This window comes from Lissotriton vulgaris, chromosome 9, assembly GCF_964263255.1.
Source record: "Lissotriton vulgaris chromosome 9, aLisVul1.2, whole genome shotgun sequence".
Classification (NCBI taxonomy): domain Eukaryota; kingdom Metazoa; phylum Chordata; class Amphibia; order Caudata; family Salamandridae; genus Lissotriton; species Lissotriton vulgaris.
The window spans coordinates 389,727,711-389,745,996 of NC_141697.1; the positions used below are offsets into that span (position 1 = coordinate 389,727,711).

At 44.2% G+C, this 18,286-nt stretch overlaps 1 protein-coding gene across 1 annotated transcript in view; it reads left to right on the top strand.

Moving 5' to 3' along the window:
- Positions 1 to 18,286, top strand: part of HHIPL1 (HHIP like 1) — a 154,386-nt gene that overhangs the window by 86,599 nt on the left and 49,501 nt on the right. Inside the window, exon 6 of the mRNA XM_086937760.1 lies at positions 358 to 503. Within this exon, the coding sequence (XP_086793886.1) occupies positions 358 to 503 (146 nt within the window). The remainder of the gene's footprint in view (positions 1 to 357; positions 504 to 18,286) is intronic.

The following is an 18,286-nucleotide window of genomic DNA, read 5'->3' on the forward strand; positions in this document are numbered from 1 at the left end:
CAATGTCTAAAGCAGAGTAAACCATTGTTGGGCCAGATACGACACATGTTTAGGATATCCACATCAAATATATTTTCGTAACTTTTTCTTAGTTTGAATGTCTTATATTAGGAGTGGGTTTCCTCAAAATCTGGCACGGTGGTCCTTCTGAGGTGCTAAATATTTCCAACAAGTTTAGTATACTAGATCCATAACTTCAGATTGACATTTATCTTCAAAACAATAATGAAGATTATTTCAAATACACATGAATGCACTGATATCGCTTTCAGTATAGATCATGTGTTGAGAACATGCACTGTGTTGAAGAAGCTTCATAGCTGAACAAATATTGCTTGTTTTGTTTTTTTACTTAAGGCGTTTGATGGCACTGAAGGAAAATCAACAAACTGGGGAGTGGCAATATAATGAAATCTGCATGGGAGTTGGACAAACATGCATGTTTCCTGGTCTTATCAATAACTACTACCAGTACATCATCTCTTTTGCCGAGGACGAGGCAGGTAATTGTGTTTTATACGCTGATGTGTTCATTTATTGATATTTATTTCCCGAATTAAAAATGAATAGTATCTCAAATTGATTTATGAGAAACTTGCATCTGATATTTGTCTGACAATTTCTTCGAAAACGTTGTAACCTTTACACAAAATTTGCAAAGTGTTTTAAAAAGCGAGTGTGAGACAAATAGTTTATGAAGCAAAAAAAATCCTACTCAAGATCGTTTTCAATGAAACTTTGCCTGCATGTGAGTTTGACAATTTTACAATTATGAAGTCAGCACCGTACAGCTGCGCTCGAAGAATATTAAATTTGCACACTCGTAATCTCATTTAGATTGCTGACAGTACTCCAGTAGTGGCTTGAACAGGGATTTCAATTAGCTTTTAAATTTCTAATGTTCTAATTGTCTCATAGAACTGTACTTGGTGATGATGTTATGATGTTCGGGGGCATCTTAGTCAGCCGCTAGTGCTAACAACAACTGCCATTTCCACAAGGAGATAAAGAAGGCAATTTTGCTTTGTCTTCTTTCCTGAATTACCTACTTTTCCAATCCCTTTGTTCCACATAGACCTTTATGGAATAACTAGATATTGCTTTCATATCGTACTTGCTATATTTAATTTAATTCACCAAATAGCATACTCAAATTTGGTTTGCATGGATTTACAACTCTCCCTCGTTTCCCCCAGTATTGCTCTAATAAAAGCACGTTGTATTGTTTCAAAAAATACATTCGTTATTTATAAATTGGTTATTTAAAAAAACAATCTGAAGTGAGGCAAAAGTGACTGGTTTTTGAACTGGACTGACTGACCCTTCTACAACAGTTTTATGAAGTAAAAAAGAATCAATTCTTAACATTAGAGTAATTATTCTTTAAATAAGGGAAGTCAATTTGATACAAAAATGCATTGGTTCGTGAAACAGAAGCAGTTTGTGATTCGAAAATCCTAAATATGTTAAAAATATTTCCCTAGTTAACATTGTCACAGATTTTTTAGGTTTTTACATTTTCTTGAAACAAGATTTGCTCAGCCAAACTAATAAGTACAGCAACTCTTTAAAAATGCAGTTGTGAACAGGTTTGAGCTGGGAGTAAGCAGTTTTCCCTTTCAGCCCATGTGGGTGGAATGCATGGACTCAATGCACCACTGCTCAAAGTGTGTTCACAAAGTGTCTTGTGGTGGTGGTTGCTCATCTGTGCAGAAATGCCATTCACATCCTTCCATATCAAGAGAAACAGCAGACAACAATACTTAGCACATACTCAAGCAGTGGTGTCCTTATACCACAAGTTAAAATTCACAGTGAATGCCGAAATGTCGCCCTCCAGCCCCAACAGATCCATCCCTTCCTAGGCTCCAGCCTAACCGCCATCACTCAAAAGCATACACCAACCAACAGAGGGTGAAGGCATTCCTAAAGCTGCAGCCTCGTTTTCAGACAGGAAGTCCTCTTACCATAAGGATTCTGAGCTTGATGGGGGATAATAGCTTCTTGCAGTTACATAGTGTTGCTGACACACTGCATTTGTGCCCATTTCAAGAGTGCATTGTGAGGTTGTTGTCACAATGGGAAGATCTAGTATTGATAAAGGCTAAAATTCAGTGTACTTGCCTATAGTGGAACCGCAACAATTTGTAGCTCAGCAGACCTTTCCTCGACCCCCTTACACAGGTGATACCATCGACACCTCACTCAATGGGTGGGGACCTCACCTCCGCCAAGTCGTGCTAACCTTTTATAGGCAACCCTGGTACTCCATTCTAATGGATATATCGGTCAGCCTGCACACAAATCAGCCACTCAGTCCAACATTCTTTTTTAAATTATTTTGCAACCTTTATTTATCAGTTATCATTTTACAATACAGAACAATAAAATAAACATAGAGAACCTTTACATAGATATCCCCCTATCCGGGGCAAGCATTCCGACACTCATGGAAAGGGGATGTTAATAACTTTGTTCCATTTTCCCTATGTTTTCTCTATGTGAGTGTGTTGTTACAGAACATAATGTGGGAGAGGGTAGGTTACCACCAGTGGACGAATTCTCAGAGCCCAAATTCTTCACAGAGGGCTGGGAACTACTTCAGCCGGCCTCCATCCAGTATTTGGTCCATTGGTCGCAAGCCATGATACAGCCAGTAAGGCAGTAGACTGGTTGGCCGCCTATGTAGCAAACAGCATTGTGCTGGCCGGACCTTCTCATTCAGCATCAGCGTCATCTCAGACACCCCGAAACTAAGCAACTCACCCTAGCAATTTGGCATTTGAGGATCGAGGATTCCAGTACCTGAAGCTCCCAGAGTAGTACATGCTAATTCTGTGCAAGGTGGGCAAGCCAACTAAGCATGTCTGTTATGCAACAACGTGGAAACGATTTGTCCACTACTGCGTCAGTAAATACATAGAACCCTTGCCTTAAAGTCTCTGTGCAAGACATCATTTGCTCCCTATTGCATCACTAACCAGTGAATTGTATACATATCTTTGGTAAGCAGTAGCCACTAGTGCAATGATGCGATACTGCTTTTGGCACCTATTATATTAAGAAGTGCATGTAACATGCATCACTTGTTCTTTGTGTGCTTGTTTTCTTGCTGGTCTCAATGAGTTTCCATTGTTTAGTGATTAGCACCTGAACCACAAGGTTGTATTTTATGCCTCAGGAATTCTGGGAAGTATCAAGAAGGAATTGTGGTTTCTTTGAAGAAGCCTGCATTTTAAATGCAGAAGATGGCGGTGATCTTACCCAGTGGGTGCTCAACCTCACTTAACTGTTTTGTTGCTTGATCTATCTTAATTTCATCTAAACTGCAATTGCTTCAGCCAGCGGATATACAATGCAAGAATCCACGCTGTGTTGTTTTTTCACCTATATAAAAACAGCTCAGGCCTGATATGAATTTCATTGTTCATTACCCCCACTTTTTGTTGGCATTTTTTGTACAAGCACAAAGTCTGGTGACATTAAATTCAACACTGGTGCTAGAGAAAGATGGGCGTAGCCCAGTAAACTAATAAATGCCACCTGGATATTTCACATCAAATCATGATACTGAATAGCCTTTCTGTGACAGCATGCAACTTACAATTTCTGTTAATTCACAGTGACCAACAGTGCTATTGTTACAATGTCTAATGCATCATTATAAGTGCCCGGATACAAGTGTTAAAACGGACTGCTGGCAGCAACAATACTGGAGATCCCTTTAACTCTGGGGGTGTGGAATTACAGGTTGAACCCTGAGAATAGCCTGAGCAATGAGGAATTACGAGGGAATCTATAATTCGGACTCTGATTCTGCCACAAATTCCTCATTCTCCCCAACAGTTTCCCCCAGAGATTATGTCAGCTTTTGCCATCCCAGGTCTCCGTTGAAAACATGGCAGGCCTGTGGTAACTACTTGGACCTTGTAATTCCTAATGTAGCACCTCTGTTACTAGACCCATCTGGAATTCTGAGGCACTGCCAATGGTCTCTTAAGCATGCTAGCTGTAACAACTTAGGGAGTATCTTGCATTCTCTGGGTGTCATCCATGTTTGCCCTATCATGCTCGTGTCTACCTGAAAGCATTACTGAACCTTTCAGTTGCTTTAGGTGGTTGGTATTTTTAACTCCCGTACACTTTGTTCCCGTATATCACTGATGCAGCATTCCATTCTAGTTCTACCTTCAGTGGTTATAGGAGCTGCATCAACAAACTGACTTCCCGTCCACTTTTAGGATCGCACGGCGTAAGTGCAACAGAATCTTATAGTGTGTAAAACGACCAGATCAAATGCCCAAAGCAGTAACAAAGCAAAATACCTCAGACCTAAATGAACACAGTCTCATTAATACAGTCACTGTCACTAACTCTACCTATCCTTAAATCTACCTTTTTCCCCCACGTTCTGCAACTGCCCAGCACCTACATACCCCTGCCTGAATCTAACTTATACACTGGGGATTTGCCTTCCTCAATATTTAGAGCATCATGGCTAAATAATGGCCCCTTCTCATCCCCCCCCAACCATCCACCATCCCCTCCCCACCCACAGACCTGGCTGGCCCATCCAAAAGCTTAACAGTCCCTCCACTAATTGCCCAAGACTGCGCCACCCGAGGGTCAAAAGGTCTGGGTCAGCTTCACTCATTGCATCAAAGACATCCCCACCAAAGTCAGCCATGCATGAAGTGGAAAATTTACCCCCTGTTCCACCACACTCAGTCCCCAAAATAGAGGGAGAGTCAGTAGAGAATGAATGAATGAATGAATGAATACGCACTCATATAGCGCATGACTACCCAAGGGCATCCCAGCGCTTCCTGTGACACCTAAACATCCTTCACTGATCATGGAAACAGAAAGGTTTTCAGCTGTTTCCTTAACCGGAGATAGTTAGGTTCAAATCGGATATGATCAGGGAGCTGGTTCCAAAATTTAGCCGCATGGAGAGGGAAACGTCGGCCTCCCATCCGTGCCCGTTTAATCCTCGGGTCTACCAGAAGTTTTTTGTTGTTGGATCTAAGTGTCCGGGTGACATGATATAATTGCATCATAGGCTGATTCAAAGGGGGTCCGTTGCCAGTGATGGACTTATGAACAGTGCACATAGCCTTAAACCAGATTCTTTCCTGAACTGGGAGCCAGTGCAACTGGGAGAGTGCTGACTTAGCTGAGGTATGTTTTGGGACATTCATTAAAAGGTGGGCCGCACAGTTCTGGACAGTCTGTAAAATCTTAATAGTTCCTTATGGCACGCCCAGGTAAAATGTATTGGCATAGTCTAGCCGCGATAGAATAAGGGCTTGAACCAACATACGCCTAGCTTCAAAAGGAAGGAGAGGCAGAATCTTCCTTATCAATCTGAGCAGACCATAGCAGGTGGAGGCAACTTTACGTGATTGCACTGAGAAATTAACGTTAAGGTCCAACCACACACCCGAACTCTTGATTTGTTTCTTCGGTGAAGGTGGAGGGCCAAGACAACTAGGCCACATGAGATCTAAATTCAGGGGGGGCCGCATGTCCTAGTATCATAATTTCAGTCTTGGAGCCATTAAGTTTGATGAAAGACAGATCCATCCAATCAGATACCTTGATCAAACAAGAGGCCAGATTCATGTCACTTTTATCATGTCGGCAAAGGGACACCACCAGCTGAGTGTCATCAGCATAGGTGACAAGCTGGATCCCCCAGGGGAGCACCACGTCCGCAAGGGACCTCATGTAGATGTTAAACATGGTGGGGCTCAGAGACTACCCCTGGGGACTCCGTACTGCAGAGGGATCTGTTTCGACAGAACATCCTCTTCAAAAACCGCAAATGATCTATCTGAGAGGAAGGACTGGAACCATTTCAGGGCAGTCCCCGCTACTCGCACCTCCCTAAGTCTTTGAATCATGATTGGATGGTTTACCGTGTCAAAGGCTGCGCTAAGATCTAACAAAATGATCGCAGCGCAGCCTTCAGTATCCAAGGTTTTTCTGGTATCTTCAACCACAGCAAGAAGGGCGGTCTCTGTACCCTGATTGCGTCTAAAGCCAGTCTGGGTAGGATGTAGGCATTTATTTTCCTCCAAAAAAGCTGCTAATATGGAGATACCATATTTTTCTGCCAGTTTGCTTATACCCTGTAATAGAGAGATGGGACGATAATTAGCCCAGTCCTCAGGATCTAAATTGGGTTTTTTCAGAAGGGCTTTGATTCTTGCTTGTTTCCATAGAGGCGGGACCTGTCCAGATACAAGGGAGGAATTTATTACATCCCGAATAACCCGGGACAAAATCTCTGAGACCAAATTAAGAATGGAAGGAGGAGCAGAGTCTGCCGGAGATCCCGATTTAAGTTCCCTCAAAAGTTTCTGCAGAGTGGGTAGAGTGAGCGGAACATATTCCTCCAACCTAACTTGTTGAGTGGGTGGAGGTGATTGTATGTCCAGATCATTTTGCTGGAACAGTGAATAGATGTTATAGACCTTTGTGGCGAAGAAATTTGCTATTTCATCACATCATTTTTGGGCATTTACCTGTTCATTAGGAGGGCTAGGGGGAGTGATCAGGATTTCAAAATTTAAAAAATTTCCCTCGGGGCGTTAGATGCAGAAGCAATTTTTTCATGATAGTAGCTGGTTTGTGCGGTTTTCATTTCATTTTTATAGAGCCTAAGTGCTATTCTATAATTGCACTTACTAGTCTCAGAAAAATCCTTTGTCCATTTCCTTTCAGATTGCTTGCACGATTGTTTAAGCAGTCTGAGTTTGTGGGAATACCACGCTTTCTTGATAGATACAACTTGATGGCAGAATTCTTTCTTAGGGAGAGCGAAGTCAAGAGAAGACTCCAACTAGCTGTTGAAATGATCATTCTCCAACGTTGGATTCGGGGAAAGTACAGGGGTGGAGTTTATAAGATTAGTTGCCCATCTTTCAACTGAAAGTTTGGACCATGTACGACCAAGCTCTTTTGTCCTGATCGATGGTTGTAACAAATCTAGAGGGGTCCAAACAAATGATAATAAGAAATGGTCAGACCAGGGTACTATGATAGTCTTAGCCAAAGTAATATTGGCGAGATTAGTAAAACAAGTAGATGGCCTAATTTGTGAGTTGGGCTGGTCACAATTTGTTTAAGTTCAAAGTCTTCTAGGCCTGCCGTAAGGTCCTGCGGAGGGGAGGTATCAGGTTCATCTAAATGAATATTAAAATCACCCAGGATAAAAAAATTGGGAGCAAGGCTGGCCCCATTTATGGCAATGTCTGGGAGATCATTACAGAAATTACCAACTGCTCCTGGTGGGCAGTATAAAAGAATTCCTGAAAAAGTACAAGTGGGTGAAAGCTAATACCGAAGGAGAGGCTCTCACAGTCCGATAAAAGGCACCTAGTGGATCTACAACTATAAGTATTTTTGTATATAATGGCAATCCCCCCACCACGACCACTATCACGATCTTGCCTAAAAATGGCGTAGTTAGGTGGGAGAGCATGGACCACATCAGCATCTGAGCCTTTATTGGTCCATGTTTCCGTAAGAAAAAGAGCATCTGGGCTCCTCTCTTCTAACAGCAGATACATTTCGCTTGAATGCTTAGGAAGGGATCGACAATTAAGAAGTAACAGAGATAAGGGTTTGCCATTCCCATCTTGTGGGATGAAGGAATCGAAAAGCTTAAAATCGAAATTTCAAAGAGGACAATGAATGTTTCCCTTTTCCAAAGACATGATATGTGTGCACATATTCCTCATTTTACCTCTAATCCCCAGGAGCTGCTCTCTGTTATAGCAACGGTCATCGGGGGGGGGGGGGGAGGGGGGTTGAGCAGGGGTTCTGGCCCCTAGCCCCATCCTGGCTTGGACGGGCACAGACGGGCTTTCCTTTGGCATGCCAGCTGTGTGCGTCCGCTGCGCGGGGAGTAGAGCATGTTGTTTAAATAGGTTAGGCTCACTAGAGCGCTAACCCCCCTGTCTCCGCCCCTCGCCTGCCGGCAGAGGAGCAATGGAGCCGCCTGCACCCTCCACACAATCGGTAAAAACCGTGGTGGACCGGGGTGTATGGCAGGAACAAGAAGCCTTCCAACAGGTAAGGGTAATGTGCAAAATACATTTTTTAAGCACACAATAGTAATAACAGTTTTAAAATCGGATTAAAAATGCCCCCAACCAGGCTGTGTCCATGAGCAGGAAACCTACGTGTATCAAAAGCGCGGCGTCAAGACAGGCTGCTTAAATAGGTTAGGCTCACTAGAGCGCTAACCCCCCTGTCTCCGCCCCTCGTCAGCCGGCAGAGGAGCAATGGAGCCACCTGCACCCTCCACACAATTGGTAAAAACCGCAGTGGACCTGGGTGCGTGGCGGGAACAAGAAGTCTTCCAACAGGTAATTGTAATGTGCAAAATACAAGTTCTAAGCACACAATAGTAATAACAGTTTTAAAATCGGATTAAAATGCCCCCAACCAGGCTGTGTCCATGAGCAGGAAACCTGCGTGTTTCAACACCTCAGTAGGCACGCAGGGGAAGGCAAGAAAGAGGAAGCCCTTCCTGCTGCACCGGTTCTCCATTACACTCTACCCGCACCCCAGGCCCAGCTAATCCACTCCCGTGCTGCCGTCGGCCTGCACCAACTGCCCGCAGTGCCCAGGGGCAGAATGGGACAAGCACAAATCTACCCAGGCAACCCCATTATTGACTCTGCTCCTGGAAGGATATCGTGAACCCTGCACCACTACCGCAAAGAGAAAGGGCATGGGTGACATTTTAAATATGCCTCCCTGTCTGAATTGTGTTCTCAAATGTGGAAATTGTTTTAAAATAGTGAGCTTAGTATTGCCTGTAGAGGTGCAAATCCGGTTTGTACATCTGTGCCAGGACAATCGTGAATGCTCTTTAAATAAACACTGAGACAAAATGGACGCCGCCTTTCCTGGTTTGGGATTTTCAGATCCTTCACACTTAACCAAAATGTTTGCATTGTTACTATGCGACAGCATGCACTACTTTGTCAGTTCTTAGCGCTTGTTTCTGCTCAGTGTAACTTAAGTCTGCTGTTCTTAAGCATTTTTGCCATCAGCCACGCTCCGAAGGATTTACATTACAAATTTTGTCTTCTAAGTCTGTTTGTCACTGGATACATTTCCCTGCAAAGATTGGGCAGTTCGCCATCCTGTTTGTAATTTATACATTTTGAAATGTTAGCATAGCTGCCAAATTGCTTGCGTGTTTATCAGTGACATTTCCAAGTTTTCTGTGGGTTTATGTGAAATTTCAATGCATTACATGTAACACTTTACTAGGAAAGGAAACTAGAAATGTCAGAAATGAGCCATTTTCCCTCAAAATATTATGGTTCTTTTAAATTCCGGTGGAAATTAGAAGACAAACAATTATATTATGAAGCGCATTTGCAACCTCAAGATTATCTGGATTATTCTGTTCTCTGCTGCCTTAGTCTTCACCTTCCCTACTCTTTAAAAAGTACACTCCGCGAGTTTTACTGGTGACACATGGTGTCATATCTTTCTATACAGCAATTTTAGCAAGAGAAAAGACTGATGAAAAAAAGAATGTTATCTCCAGAATGTTTAACTTTCAAATACTCTTATAAAGGAACATCATTGGGACATGGAAATATGTGTAAATATGTGAATATCCAAATGACCTTCATAAGCATAAACACGCCGACAACAGGAGCAGTAAAGTTAAGAGCGCACTACTTACCTGTACGGAGTGTCATTATTTTTTTGGTGGGTGCATATTCTCTGCCGGAGCTCTCATCTATGGGGTAGAGGGGGGTTTGACTTAGAGCGCTAAATCACCAGAAACAAGCAGTCAGTCAACCAGGACAGGACTTCAACATTTGTGGTCTAGAGGCCAGGGGTCAGGCACGATCAGCCTGCTGTTAGACAGAACAGAGTCCGGTGGGACAAAGGAGGGGGTTCCCTAGCTCTCCTCAATCTTTCTTGCTTCAGGAGCATCAGCACCACTGGAGGGTGGGGGTGTGGGGGTGGGGTAGGGTGACCAGGTTCTCAAAACAAAACAAGCATTTGCAATGCAATAGGTCTCGTATTAGGAAAGTTTGAGCTATTGGTATTGTAAATGCCAAATCTTTTATGTATGTGTTGGTTTTGAAAATAGCGAAATGAATAGCTTGGTCATTTACAATGCCAATCGTTTTAACTTTCGCAAATGTGACACCTATTTGTAATGCAATAGGTCTCGCATTTGGAAAGTTTGAGCTATTGGTATTGTTAATGTCAAAAATTTTATTGACGTGTTTTTGAAATTACTGACATTAATAGCTTTGTCCTTTACAATGTCAAAAGTTATTACATTTGCAAATGTGACACCTATAGCATTTGTATTGCAATGTGTGTGGGGTTGTGAGTGTGTTGGGGGTTTTGTGTGTGAGCTGTGGTGTGTGTGTGTGTGTGCAGTTGTGTGTGTGGGGATTGTATGTGTGTGGGTGTGTGTGGGGGGGTGTGGGGCGTGTGTGTTGTGTGTGTGTGTTAGTGGGGGGGTTGTGTGGGGTGTGAGTGTGTGTGGTTGTGTGTGTGTGTCTGGGGTTTTGTGTGTGTTGTGGTTTGTGTGGTGTGTGTGTGTGTGTGTGTGGAATTGTGTGTGTGGAGTCTTGTGTGGTGTTTTGTATGTGTGGGGTTGTGTGGATGTGTGTGTGTGTGGTGTGTGTGTTGGTGTGAGTGAGGGGGTTGTGTGTGGGGGTTGTGTGTGTGGTGTGTGTGGTGTGTGCGTGTAGTTGTGTGTGTGGGGTTGTGTGTGTGTTTGGTTGTGTGTGTGGGGTTGTGTTTGTGTGTTGAGTTGTGTGTGTGTTGTGTCTGTTGGGTTGTATGTGGTGTTTTGTGTGGGGTTGTGTGTGGTGTGGGTTGTGTGTGTGCGGTTGTGTGTGTTTTTGGAGTTATGTGTGTGGGATTGTTTGTGGGGTTGTGTGTGGGGTGTGTGTGTGTATGTGTGTGTGTGTATGTGGGGGGTTGTGTGTGTGGTGGTTTGTGTGGTGTTGTGTGTGTGTGGAATTGTGTGTATGTCGTTGTGTGTGGTGTTCTGTGTGTGAGGTGTTTTTTTGTTGTGTGTTTGTGGGGTGTGTGTGAGGGGTGTGTGTGTGGGGGGTGTGTGTGTGTTGGTGTGTGCGTGGGGGGTCGTGTGTGTGGGGGGTTGTGTGTGTGTGGTGTTGTGTGTGTGTTCAGTTGTATGTGGTGTTGTGTGTGTGTGTGTTGTTGTGTGTGTGGGGTGGTGTTGATTTTTTGAGTTGTGTGTGTCTTGTGTGTGTGGGGTTGTGTGTGTGGTTGTGTGTGTGTGGTGTTGTGTGTGTATGTGTATGTGGAGTTGTGTGTGTGGGGTTGTGTATGTGGTTGTGTGTGGGTGTGTTGGGGTGTGTGTGTGTGTGGGGGGGTGTGTGCGTTTGGGGGGTTGTGTGTGAGGGGGCAGTGTGTGGGGGCTAATGTGTGAGGTGGCAGTGTGAGAGGGAGCAGTGTGAAAGTACGCAGCGCAGACAGTTAAATTGTTCTTGGGTTTGCATATATTTGAAAATGTCTGTTATTCAAAACAACTGCATTGTTGGTCACACCTCGCTGGGAGCGCTGTCTGGGAATGCGAGGATGGGTGCACTAGGCACTTCCTGAGCAGCAGAGATTTTCAAAAGGTTTATTTATGGCATTCCCTCTCGGCCTGGTGCAGTATAGAGAGGCGGGGGTGGCGGGGAGAGTGGAGAGGCCAGCAGAGTGACGCGATCTGTGGTGGGGGAGGGAGAGGGAATTGAAGTGCAGATGGAAAGTGCACAAACAACGCACACACTGCAAAGACATTCAGAAGCTTGCAGCAGTCTCTGGGTGAAAGAATACATGTCTGGGTGCGTGAAGTAAACATTAAATTAAAAGTGAATAAGAGAGGGATGCAGAACACAGAGGCAGGAGAGTATTGAAGTCGAGGGCAGGCAGCAAGACACACAGAGGTGAGGTAGGATAAGAGTGCTGCGTGGGGAGGGAGTGATATTCAGAAGAATGTAAGCAGGAGGGAAAGAAGGAGAATCCGAAAGGGGAATGCGATGACCAGGGAAACTGAAGTGAGCTAAGGTCAAGTAGTGAATCACACAGAGCAGTACTTCTTGACTCCTACGACGGATATCGGGTGGCTTGTGTGTTTATTATCACGGGTACACACCGACTTTGGCCCAGCAGCAATAACTTGCTTCAGCTGCAGGATTTGTCACAGCAGTGGGGGGCAAGGGGTTAGTGCTCAACAATAAATCAAAACAAGCTACAAACGTCTACCAGGGCACAAGTCCTTAAAAACAAGAAGTGGGCAAAGAGGTGTCATGAGGGAGACGGGGAGAGGAAGGAAGAAGAGGGAACGTGGAGGGAAAGTGAATGCAGCAGGGGGCGGAGCGGATCCCTTTGAAGCACGGCCACCGTGAAAGAAGTGTGTGTTAATTAGGGGGAGGAGAAGTGAGGCCGAGTGCGCTGGGGAAGCAACAGATGGCTTTAATTTGAAGCTCTCGGTGGCAGGCGGCTCGGATAAAAGCGCGGTCATGAGAACTCATGCACTCGAGGAAATCCGCTTTAGTTAAAGTTTTTGGGTTCACCGTAATAGGTCTCTCTACGAGACCTAAAATGGGGACAGGTCATAGACATAGAAGTAGGACTACGGTTTGCAGCAACCATCGACATAAAAGTAGGACTATTTGACAGCTGTCATAGACCTAGAAAAGGACTACAATTAAAGCTCCCCCCACAGACCGAGATGAAGCATTACAGACAAAAATCTGAGGTCTTTTATTGGCATCCCTCTCCTCTACGCAGCAGCATTAGTACTTTTTATTACATTTACACTTTTAAGGACTATAGCATATATTTGCCAAAAATCAATAAAACATTACAGGCTAGCAAACAAACACCAGATTTACTAGCTTCATCAATGCTCGTTTCTATAGCTGCGCGTCAGCACCACGTAAAGTACAACTCACTAATGTTGCTTAGTTGCTCATGACAGAAAAGCATGGGAGGTAAACTGCGGAATGCTAAATTGCCAAAGGGCAGGCATGGACCAATGTAAGAAAAACACTTCTCTCCAGGGATTACTGCCTTAGGGTCTTAAGGGTCGCTAAGGCTGGCCGAACACACAGTCCTCCCACACTTGCTTGGTCACTGCTGGGATGTCATGTTACCTTATTGGGGTATGTATAGTGCACTCTAGCCATTGATATCATCTCATAGCGCAATAATGTGAAGACCTGAGCAAAAAGCTTGAGCAGCGTTGCTCGCCTCTTCCACAGGCGTTAATACTGCTCCTTTAAGTCCTTTCCAGCTACACAGTTTGCCGTGATCTGAAAGGTCAGTCAAAAGGTCAAGTCATAGCTTTGATATGGAGAACACAGGATTTCTGTTCTGATCTTGGAACTGATAGAAATGAATGGTTGGAGCTTGAGAAGGACGTTGGGGACGTCATCACCACATGTGTTATCGGACTCTCATCCTAACATATAGAAATATTGTTTAAAGTTTCTGTTTCGTGTACTTCTAGGTGGGACATCTGGGGGAGAAGCAAACACACAGCCTCAACAGATCACAGAAGTTCAGAAAGTTCATAAACTGGGGTTGCACCTTAATATCACTATTTCCTCCTCTAGCGACGATTCAGTTTTGATGATATACAGTTGTTCAAATATGGCTGGCATGATGACGTAGGTGGCGCTGTGTGTAAAAAGAGAAGGGAAATCCCAAGAGAAAATGTCTCTCTTCAAAGGATTTCCCTTCCTGCTACAGTGCTCACCTCAGTGACGACACACGCCGTAAACGGTGCAAAGAGAGCATGCGCGCGCATGTTCAACCGGAACAATGAAAAACAGGGACATTTCTGTGTTTAACCCGGACACTGTTTGAAAACAGGGACATTTGAGTCACTTGGCGAAAAGTGTTGGGACACTTCCCCAAAAACGGGGACCGTCCTGGGAAAACAGGGACGTCTGGTCACCCTAGGAGGGGGGAGGGGGAAGGCAACAGGAAGGCTGCGCATCGCTCGTGGGTGTCAATAAATAACAAATTACTTTGTTGCAAGCACAGGGGGGGTCACTAGCCCAGTTTCCAGGGGAATAGTGCTCTCCAGTGGGACAGAGAGTCCGTCTCATTCATCCCAGGTGATAGTGTAACCAAAAGAACTCGGCCTATCATTTGCAAGAGGTGGAGGAAGAAAGGACTTTGCTTCGATTTTTGTTTGCTCAGCTTAGCCCTACCAACTGCCATGCATTTGCGTGATAATGTCCAATCCTTGCGGGATACGCATATATTGCTAATATGCGTAAGACTAATGCCAGATATGTGGCACTTGGCTTAAAGTGGTGTTCATAAGGAGAATGACGTGTCTTCGGCACATCATTGCATGTTCTAGTGGCTTGATCTCTGGGACTTACTTGAGACAGAGACATTTTAAGGCATGGGCAAAGTGGGCAATTGTGCAGGCTCCCATCTTCTAAGGGGCCCCTGAGAAACTGAGCGTTTACTCTTTCATACTTATGTCTATTTCTCTATCTCAACTTTTAACACATAATTCAATATTGCGAGGCACGTGGTGCTTCTAGGATAAAAGGAGGAATACAATTAATCAAAGTTATTCCAAGGAGGGGCCCCCAGAATATTTCTCGCCTGTGGTGCCTGATCTTCTTATGAAGAAGCTGACCTGAGATCTATCTTGTATCCCTCTAGGACATATCTAATTAATAAATATTTAAAGAACTGTGATTTATGGAGGTCAAACGCTTTTGTCAGCTTCCCGAATGTTTTGATGTGACTAGCTTTCCAGCCATCTTTTGTCAACTGCCCAAATGTTTTGGTGTGACTAGCATCCAAGCCATCTCCTACTCTGGAATTCCATATGGTATCCAGGGCCACTGGAATAATGCAGTAGGTGAGGGCCAAATTATATGGCAAGAAAAGGCAAGTTATGCAGCTTAATGTTTTGTAATAGTATTATTTCTTTACTCAATCTTTTTTTATATTTGTTAACACTGTATGGACATTGGATGCACCTTATTAGTACCAGTTTACCGCCCAAATATACCAATAGACAACAGAAAGGTGTCCAGTCCAGCTTTGGAAAGGGCCTTCCATTGCATGGCAACACATGTCACTGCATTTTTAGTAACCTTTGAATCATTTGAGCTAGAAATGTTTTTGGCAGATTATGGGGCAAATGATGGACTGTGTGGCAAGTACAGCAAACCTAGAATTATGCGGAAATTGCAGCAGCTATACAATCACACAATTTCAGAGGCCCTGATGGTATCCCTTGCATGAAAACCTGCCAGTTGGTTTACTACTGAAAGCCATGACCCAAACCAAAGGAGGTATCCTTAGTTATTCACCTGTGCCAGCCAATAATGTTTAGGGCCCAACACCAGCACTGTAGTGGTGTGCTAGTGATTTAGGCTAGTGCCAAGATCAATTTCTCCCCATACACCTAAGATCAAATTTGAAATCCCAACAAGAACACTTTGAACTGCGGCTCAATTGCTAAGCAAGAAGAATAAAGTGTACCACTTAAATAATTTCCTTTTACTATTTGAGACAGGAGTTATCTCCAGCAAACAGGATTTCTTGTTGTGCTTTCATTTAATAGGCAGCGTATGCTCAGACGTGATTTCCTTGCTCACTTGGCCAGTGAAAAAATCCCCCCCCCTTTGTATCACTTTGTTCGCCCTAAGTTGGCAGGGTATGCTCGGACGTGAGTCCCTTGCTCACATGGCCACTGGATTCAAGATAGCCTGGCTGATGAGGATTATGAATCCGAAATCGGTCCCAGGATGCTTGTTTCCGGTCCAGGGAAGACATGGCTTGGCAGTTCGGGCTGGACGGTTCCCATGAGGCACAGGGTCAGACTGATTTGCATATGGCCATGTCTGAACTGGGGTGGCTGAGTGAGCTAAAGAATCGTGATGGATTAAACCCAGATCAGTTAACTGGGGGTGAGTGTTTGATTGGCTCAAACGCTCCGTCCATCACCCCCTTTTGTATCACTTCATTTAATATATGGCAAAGAATGTAAATGTCCTTGGTGAGAAAGAAAAAAGAAAAACTGATGCAGTTGTTCGCCCAATTTGGTCTGAAAACAAAATGGGTGTATGCCTCATCTCATCCCAGTCCGTACAAACGCTCACACATGCATTCACTCACTGACACACAGACAGTGGCATAACAAAACGTGAGGCCCCCCCCTGCAAAATATGCCTAGGGGGCTCCTCACACTTACATCGGTAGGGACTGAGGGGGCCCTTCTAGTATGGGTAAGCTTAGGGCCCCCCACACACACACCACAGAGGCTGCGGGGGCCTTTGTTACACTCCTGGGTACAAAGCTGGCATACAAGTAGACAGACATGCACAGAGCAGACATGCAAAAACAGTGCTTGCTCTCAATCACACACACAGGTGCTCACATCCACACACACACACACATCCACACACACAGACATGTACACACACGATTGATCTCAGGCGCATGCATGCACCCAACATTTGTCTACAATTTTTTACTTACGTGGCGCTCCCACTTCAGCTTTGTCTCAACCACGGCAGCTCGTGCTCCATGGAACCTCCAACATTCAAGCAGGCACTTATCTTCCTCCTGGGCAAAGTGGCTGTGGTAACCAGGCACAGCAGGACTGAAGAATGAATCTGAAGGATCAAACCTGCCTAGCACGTCACCCGGTGATGTTCAGACCTTTCTAATGTACTGCAGAGGCTCCAACTTTCAGGATCCTGTTTCAAGTCATCCTTCTGCATTTTCACCCCACCCTGTCCTAGCTTGTAACAAGGTGGGAGGTATGGGGCCAGTGGGGCAGTAGCACGATGGGAAAGGATAAGGTGGCAAGCTGATACCCAGGTGGCCCCCTAGGCACTAAAGTGCTGAAACCTCAAGCACCCGTGTCCATCTTTACCAATGATGCCACAGCACATCAAACAAGCATTTGCAATGCAATAGGTCTCGCATTAGGAAAGTTTGAGCTATGGTTTTGTTTTTGAAAATAGCGAAATTAATAGCTTTGTCATTTACAATGCCATAGTTATAACTTTCTCAAATGTGACACCTATAGCATTTGTGATGCAATATGCGTTGTATTTACGTGACTTACATGTATTGATATTACAAATAACAATGGCTTTTATTTTTTTTTAAATAATTAATACTTAATAAAAGTTATTGTAGTTTATAATGGCAATAGCTTAAACTTTTGTAAATAACTTTTGTGAACATTATGTTCAGTGTATTTTATTGTGACGAAAATCCAAGAACAGAAGTGAAATATCAACATCTTTTTGTTACATTTGTAATAAAGCTTGAAACATTGAGAGAACATATTTGAACCATCTGTTGTTGAATGGTTGCACAGATTGATGCTGTGGTGGTGCTGAGTGATGTTGTGATAGCGAACGAGTGATGCTGTGGCATTCAGTGATGCTGTGGTAGCGCATAGTGATGTTGTGGTGCCCCTGAGTGATGCTGTGGTGGTGCTGAGTGATGCTGTATGCTATGCTATGTTTTGTTATGCTATGCTATGTTTTACTATGCTATGCTTTGCTATGCTATGTTTTGTTGTGTTTGGTATGCTATGTTTTGCTATGCTTTGTTGTGTTTTGTTAATCCCTCCTCTGCGCCGATCGTTCTGCGCTGGTGCGGAACGTTCAATTGCGCGGGCGGGGCCGGAACGTTCAGCAGACGTGCGCAGCACTACCGAGGGAGTGCACGCAACGTCCGCTGAGCGTGCGCCGCACCGAAGGGGTTAAGCTATGCTATGTTTTGTTGTGTTTTGCTATGTTGTGTTATGCTATGTGCTGTTGTGTTTTGTTATGCTATGTTTTGCTATCCTATGCTTTGTTTTGTTATGCTATGCTATGCTTTGTTTTGTTGTGTTGTGTTTTGTTTTGCTATGCTGTGTTTTGTTATGCTATGCTATGTTTTGTTGTGTTTTGTTTTGCTATGCTATTTTTTGTTGTGTTTTGTTTTGCTATGCTATGTTTTGGTGTGTTTTGTTTTTCTATGCTATGCTATGTTTTGTTGTGTTTTGTTTTGCTATGCTGTGTTTTGTTGTGTTTTGCTATGCTGTGTTTTGTTTTGCTATGCTGGTGAGGGTGTGTGAGGTTGTGAGGGTGAGAGGGTTAGAGGGTGAGAGGGTTGGAGGGTGAGAGGGTTGGAGGGTGAGAGGGTGAGAGGGTTGGAGGGTGAGAGGGTGAGAGGGTTGGAGGGTGAGAGGGTTGGAGGGTGAGAGGGTTGGAAGGTGAGAGGGTTG